This window comes from Vollenhovia emeryi, unplaced genomic scaffold (genome assembly GCF_000949405.1).
Source record: "Vollenhovia emeryi isolate VEMERY1.0 unplaced genomic scaffold, V.emery_V1.0 DF939533.1, whole genome shotgun sequence".
In the NCBI taxonomy this organism is placed as follows: Eukaryota; Metazoa; Arthropoda; class Insecta; order Hymenoptera; family Formicidae; genus Vollenhovia; species Vollenhovia emeryi.
Window position 1 is genome coordinate 30,028 of NW_011966833.1, and position 7,451 is coordinate 37,478.

A 7,451-nucleotide genomic window follows, 5' to 3' on the forward strand; every position below is an offset into this window, starting at 1 on the left:
CAAAGCTCCCCACCACCGAAGTTGCAAGACCTGTATGTACGACCGTGCCCAGGATACAGACTAATCAGATGGAGACTCAAGCTAGAAGAATACGACTATGAAATCATCCACAAATCAGGACAAAGCAATGTAAACGTCGACGCATTGAGCCGCTATCCCGCGGAAAATAAAAAACTGATTCACCACGTAGAAGGAGAAAGAGAACAGCGAGAATACACTGCGGAACAAAAGGAGCAGACACTGTACGAGTATCACGACGCTCCGTTAGGCGGTCACCAGGGAGTTGCGCGAACACTACACCGCATCAAGTTACGACACCACTGGCACGGCCTAAATAAAGACGTCGAGAGTTATGTTGCGAAATGCGAATTCTGCCAGAAGAATAAATTAAGACATAAAACTAAAATGCCACTAGTCATCACGGACACCCCTACTAGGCCCTTTGAAAAGTGCGCCCTGGATATAGTAGGACCCCTCACAATAACAGCCACGGGAAATAAGTACGCCTTAACCTTTCAAGATAATCTAACCAAATTCAGCAAGGCAATACCGCTCGAGAACCAAGAGGCAAACACGGTAGCGAAAGCATTCGTAACGAAAATAATCCTCGAACACGGAATACCGGAAAAAGTATTAACAGATCAAGGCACTAATTTCACGAGCGAAATCTTTAAGAATACGTGCAAATTACTAAAAATCCACAAGATACAGACAACAGCGTATCACCCAGAGAGCAACGGAGCTCTCGAACGATCGCACAGAACACTAGCCGAATACCTACGGCATTATATAAGTACGGACCAGACAGATTGGGATGAATGGCTCCCATACGTCATGTTCACATATAACACTACCCCTCATACGGTGACAGGGCTCACACCTTTTGAATTAATATACGGTCACCAAGCAATCCTACCCTCAGCTCTTAACCAACCACCAAAGTTTACATACACATACGATGACTACGCGCAAGAATTAAAGGAAAGAATACGCGCAGCAAATCAAATAGCAAAAGCTAATTCAAAAGAAGAAAAAGAAAAGAGCAAAAAATATTACGATAAAAAAGCGAAGGAAACGAGCTTCAAAGTAGGCGATAAAGTGCTGTTATTAGACGAAACCCTACGAAGAGGAAGATCTAAAAAGCTAGAACCTGAATGGATCGGACCCTATACAGTCATGGAAAAGCATAACGACGTAAACTATTCAGTTAAAATGGGACGAAGAACTATCCGCGTACACGCAAACAGACTCAAACTGTTCATCGAGAACTAAAACATACTTACCTAACCCGACTCGTCCCGAAACATACACACCTCCACTTCATCCTCAAGGACGAGATCCTCCTCCTCAGAAACAAATTCCTGATCCTTACTAACAAAACTCTCCTCCTCCGTATTATAAACAGGAAAAACATCCAAGTCCCCGGAAGAAATAGAAATAACGTTAGACAAAATTACGGACCAATCGTCCGAGGGACGATCGTCCAACAAATCCAAATCGGAACCATCCTCCGACAGAACAGGATCGTCAGGCTGTTCCACGGGCTCCACCACAAGATCTTCTAAGGAGATCGGAACTCGAAGGAACATACCGAAGGCCCGAAAAGAACTAAGGAAGAGACGACGAGAAATAGCAGCCAATGCGGGGACACATAGAGGTAACCAGAAGCATGGATCATATAGCATAGATAGTAAAATGAAGCAGCGTGAGAAAGTCGCCAGACACATACATACTAACCGAAATAAAGAAGCGTCTACTCCTCCTTCGTGGAGTCGCCGGATTCCCCAGATCCCTCGCAAGGCGACATCCCAGACAAAGACTCGTACCAGGAAAGGAACTCCCCGGGCGTCGGAAAAGTCTCTGCACAAGAGGCACAACAGGCTGTTAGAGACGGTAAAGGTAAACTTACCAAGGAGTCCGCGCTGAAAATTGCGTGCGGCATGGAATTGGCGGAGAAAGGAGTCAACAAATTGAAGGAGGAAAGTCCAACGGAAGCAGCCGTTGATCTCATAGGAGCGAAAACAAAACAGAAGAGGACAAAGGGACAAGAAGAACGAAACGGAGCCAAAGGAAGTCAACATGGAGCAAAAAGGGAGCCACAACAAAGCAACCGTTCCAAGTTTAAACATAATAACACAAGCAACTATTGTAATAAGCGTGATAGAAATAATGAGGTTATTTGCTTTAGGTGCGGACTGGCTCACTTTGCAACCAATTGTACCTTTCCTCGGACGATAAAATGCAGAGAATGCAGAGGTTTCGGACATTTACAGAAGGTCTGCAAAAAGAAAGGCCAGGCTCATATGCTCGAGGAAGTCTGCAGCGTGAAGGACCGAGAACATCTCGAGTACAGAGCGAAATTCACGGTACCCCTCCAAATCGAAAACCGAGAAGTTGTAGTTGATGTAGATTGCGGCTCAGCGGTAAACTTGGTAAGCGAGAAATGGGTGAAAAATACGTTTCCGAAGTTACCGTTGTATCAAACGAATTTAAAATTGCGTTCATATTGCAAACAAAAATTCGTGCCGAGAGGTTTCATTACAGTAAAAGTAAAAGATGTAGATCTAACTAAAACGTTGAATATGTATGTGGTAAAATATGACCGAGATCCGTTGCTGGGCAGGAAATGGATTAATCAATTGGAAATATTATCTAAAGTTAAAAATAGCTTAATAGAAGCGGAAGAGGTTAAAATGTTAGACACATGTAGCAATAAAAAGCTAGATGAACTGTTGGATACGTATAAGAATGTATTAAGTGAAGATTTTGCACACATTAAGGTGGTTCTTGCAGGACTTTGAAGTCACAAAAGCAACTATTATTACTAATAACAAATATGAATGATTTAGTATGTAAAAATCAGCATACATTTAAATTAATTATTCCGTAAGGTTTTTTCTTATTGAACCGTCGGTATAAACTGAAAATATCAGAGCGAAGTCACAAATTTGACTAGAGTTGGAACCATACATTTGGCAACGTCGCAATTTGAATGACAGAATGACAACCGGTATCGTGGTGCATCGTTATAACCAAACTTGCGTGTAAACTACGGTAAATAAAATAAAGTAGTTAACATGAACGAACAACCTCGACGCAAAGGTCGTTTTGAAACGAAGCGAAAAATTCAGTGGAAAGATAACATCGTCGCTGCAAACAAGCGGAGAAAATTAATTTGCGAAGAACACGACAAGCGAAAAATCGACGGTCAGCGAATCGTTAACATCGCGAAACTCACAGAGGATATGTGGTGTCGGTCGTGTAATGCACCACTTTCGTTTCGATATATTGAAAATGAAACCATATTAGGCTTGGCAAGCATTTTTCATGTACGGTGTCAGAATTGCCGTATGATCAAAAGGGTTGATACCTCAAATCGGGAAAGAGACGTTGGCAATAATCGCAAACGTTCATTTGAAATTAACTACAAAGCTGCCTTAGGTAAGTAAATGACCTCAAATTCTTTCCAATTCCCTTGTTAATAATCCACACATTCGTAGGAGTTATTGATGGAGGCATTGGGATTACGCAGTTGAACACTGTGCTTTCAGCGATGAACATTCCAACGATCCATGCTACGTTGCTGAAACGGTACGAACGTTCCGTCGGAGTAGCAATTGAGTCAGCTGCGAAGGAGAGTTGTGTCGAAGCGATAAAAGTAGAAAAGGAGCTTTCTCGTGCTATGGATACGTGAGTAATAATATTGTGTGCCTCGCATCCATCGATACACTGTATGCAGTTAGTATGAAGGGAATATTAATTACAGGTCGAGGACAGTACAAAGTGAGGATCCGGTATTAATCGCAGCTTCCTACGATGCTGCTTGGCCAAAACGAGGAAATGGTCATACGTACGATAGTTTAGCAGGTATTTCGAATACCTGAGGTCAAAGTGCGTTTATACGCACTGTACACGGAGAGAATTTCTCTTAGAATTTACCCTGAAAATCATGGTACTCGTGGGACAAAATGGACTTCGAAGAATTTTACTATACTTTTAGTAAAATTTAGTAAGATTTTAGTAAAATTTGATTTTTAAAATATTACTATAATTTTATTAAAATTTACTGATATTCAATCAAATTTTACTAAAATTTTACTAAAGTTTACTAAAAGTATAGTAAAATTTTTCGAAGTCCATTTTGTCCCACGACTACCATGATTTTCAGGGTAAATTCTAAGAGAAAATTCTCTCCGTGTACATGCGTTTCAACATTTGATGTGTATAATTAAAAATAAATGCTCATTACTAAAGCGTCTATTTGTTACAATCTCAACCCAACATGTGTCCTATTTCCGATCCGACTGAATTGAACGTTAGTTGAATTTACTATTCCTCGCTTTATTATAACAGCTGTTGGATCTCTTATCGGCGCCAAATCAGGGATGGTAATCGGATATGGAACTCGAGTGAAGCACTGTCGACTGTGCCAAGCGGGGCATAGCCCAGACGATCACGATTGCCGGCTCAACTGGACCGGGAGTGCGAAGGCGATGGAGCCAGATATCGCCGTAGAAATTATTGCGAAAAATAAAGACTTTGAGGAGCACAACGTAAAATTAGGCACTCATTGGTGATGACGATAGCTCCACAATCGCTGCTGTTCGTCGTGAATGCAGTCATCCGGTAGCCAAGTGGTCTGATCTAAATCACGCTACGAAGAAACTCAGCAAAGCATTGTGGGCACAAAAATACCAAGGGACGTCATAGAGTATCTGAAATACTGCTTTGGCTGTGCTCTAAAGAAGAATAAAGGTAACGTAGAGGCGACAGAAAATGCGATAAAAAATATTATCCCTCATGCGTTTGATGAACACGCAAAGTGTGGCGAATGGTGTAGATATGCCGAAGACCCGGAGAATTACACGCACAACGGACTACCAGGAGGTAAAGGACTTATCGGACAGACGATGAGACAAACACTTACAGCTATTTTTGACGTGTTTTGGAAAAACGCGGACAAGCTCGCCCCATGTGGCTCTAGTCAACAGAACGAGGCATTCAATTCAAGCGTGTCGGCGAAAAGTTGTAAAGCCCACCACTATGCAGGTTCCGAATCGTTCGATTTTCGAGTTGCTGCCACCGTTTGTGAAAAGAACTTTGGTACCAAATATATCGTCGATTTAAATAAGAAGCTAGGACTGTCTCCCGGAAAATTAACGGAAGAATTTCGGGAAAAGAAAGACTACCAGCGAGCCAAGCGACGAGAACGAGCCAGCAAGCCCGAAACCAAGAGAAGACGTCTGTTCATGCAGAAGCAGCGGTCCAATAAAAAGAATAGGGCCGAGAGAAAAGAAGGAATCACATATTCGACTGAATGTGGACTTGACGGAATAATGGAACTCATTGATAGACCTGTAGTAAACCCAACTGCACCTAAAGACAGTCCTTTAGTTTATTTTGACCTTGAAACGACTGGTCTTTCCGTCAAATATTCGGAAATTTGCCAAATTGCAGCCAGATACGAAGATCAGGAGTTCAGCGCCTACATGGTGCCTCTGCGATCCATTTCAAAAAATGCTGCAGACGTAACTGGCTTGTCAGTCTGCGCAGGTGAAATGTTTCTCCACGGAGAGAAGGTCGAAACGACTCCATTTCATACTGCCCTGCAGAACTTTTTGCAATTTCTAAGGAATATAGGCAAAGCCATCACGTTGGTTGCTCACAATGGATTCACGTTTGACGCACGATTTTTAATTAGAGATATACGCGCTTATAATCTATTGGAGGAGTTCACATCAGTCGTTTATGGATTTACCGATACTCTTCTTGTCTTGAAAGCGAAATTGCCTTCCCGAACTGCGGCTAAGTTAAAATTCACGCAAGTCGAACTTGCAAGTGATTTGCTTGGCGAGAATGTTGCAGCCGACGCTCACAATGCGTTGAACGATGTCAGAATCCTTCAGCGAATCGTCGACAAAGCGGAAGTCACACGTCAAGAATTAATGGATCGCTCAAAGTCTGTGACTGCTATGGTGCAGATAATTGAAAGGTCCACTTTGAAAAATAAAAACAAGTTCACAATGGATTGCATGCAGGGATCCGTCTCAGTCGGCATGATTGGTAAGATGGCAGAAGCAGGGATCACTCTTGATCTTTTGCAACGTGCCTATAAAAAAGGCAGTAAGGGTATAGAGCTTTTACTGGGCAAAGATATTGGAGGACGTCCAAGGATAACAAAGAATAAGAAGATACTCCAAAACGTTATCTCCGAGGTCAAAAAGACCATAGAAAGCACGCAGAGCACGGAAAGGAACACGTGAATATTCCATAATTTATACATGTACAAATTATGGAGATGTATATGTAGTGTATGTACATTTGCATTATTCTCTAGGTTTGCTGTTTTTTCTTGCAGTAATTATCAACATTTATGGTATTAATAAAACGCATTAATAATAGCTATGTACGGATACATTTATAGAATGAATAAAATATAATATATATCAACCTGATTTGAAATCCTGATATCTGTGATAAGAAAATAGATATGGCTAAAAATATGATTATTACGGTAAAAAATAAAATATACTAAAATAGAAAAAATATACGTCACAATTATTTTTACAATTCCGCGATAGTGAATATATTCATACAACTGCCGAAAAAGATATATTATCTTTATTATTTATTTATTATCTTTATAACATCCATTGAACCTCCATTCAACGGTGGGAGAATGGTAGGACACGCACCTTGTGCTTATGCGTCAGCTGACGCGTGTGTATCGTAACTTTGCTTCCCGCGTCATTTATATTTCCCGCGCGCGATTCTTCCCGGGATCTCCCGAGCGCTATCAGAGAAAGCGTCCCCGCCAATCGTATCGGTTCCCTCGCGCACCGCGTGGCAAGCCATTGGCGAATGAGTCCGTTGCCCCTCCACCGCGACGGCAGCGTACTGCAGTCAGTCGTTACCAGTCGACCAAGTCGTTACAAGTCGTTACAAACGAGTACAAGAGTGTCTCTGAGTGTGTGTGCGTGTGTTCCTGCGTGCGAGCGGATCGAGCGTATCTTTTGTGTTATCGCCACGATATCTCAATAAAGCTTCTTAAATTGAAACACGAGTAAGTCAATCGCCTTACTCGACCACGCCCGATCTCTGAGACGAGACCAGAGATTACCTGCGTGGAGGCCACAAGGCCTACCAGATACATTGGTCCTTCGAGCCGGATGCGAGACACCCGCCACCAGGTAACCACGCACACGGTCACACAAGCAACCAAGGTCGGTACGCGAAGACGACGGTCGTCACACGAGACCGCACGCTGCCGACGAAACGAGGCGCAAGACCCCGTTAGAGAGAAGGAGGCCACGACTCGAGCATCGCCCGCCATCCGGACCAGTCGCGCCGGGAGGCCGCGACTCGAGCATCGCCCGCCATCCGGACCAGTCGCGCCGGGAGGCCGCGACTCGAGCATCGCCCGCCATCCGGACCAGTCGCGCCGGGAGGCC

At 43.1% G+C, this 7,451-nt stretch overlaps 2 protein-coding genes across 2 annotated transcripts in view; both read left to right on the top strand.

Annotated features, from left to right (window-relative positions):
• Nucleotides 1–1,272, top strand: part of LOC105557283 — a 13,618-nt gene extending 12,346 nt beyond the window's left edge. The window contains exon 3 of the mRNA XM_012004480.1: nucleotides 22–1,272. Coding sequence (XP_011859870.1) covers nucleotides 22–1,272 — 1,251 coding nt within the window. The remainder of the gene's footprint in view (nucleotides 1–21) is intronic.
• A 3,626-nt stretch (nucleotides 1,273–4,898) lies between these two features.
• On the top strand, nucleotides 4,899–7,417 carry LOC105557281. Its single transcript, XM_012004479.1, has one exon. The coding sequence runs from the start codon at nucleotides 4,911–4,913 to the stop codon at nucleotides 6,261–6,263; it is 1,353 nt and encodes a 450-aa protein (XP_011859869.1). The 5' UTR covers nucleotides 4,899–4,910; the 3' UTR covers nucleotides 6,264–7,417.
• The last annotated feature ends 34 nt before the right edge of the window (nucleotides 7,418–7,451 follow it).

Bases quoted from the DNA above. Each gene is read 5' to 3' on its own strand.
- LOC105557281 (XM_012004479.1), top strand. From the start codon at position 4,911: ATGAGACAAACACTTACAGCTATTTTTGACGTGTTTTGGAAAAACGCG.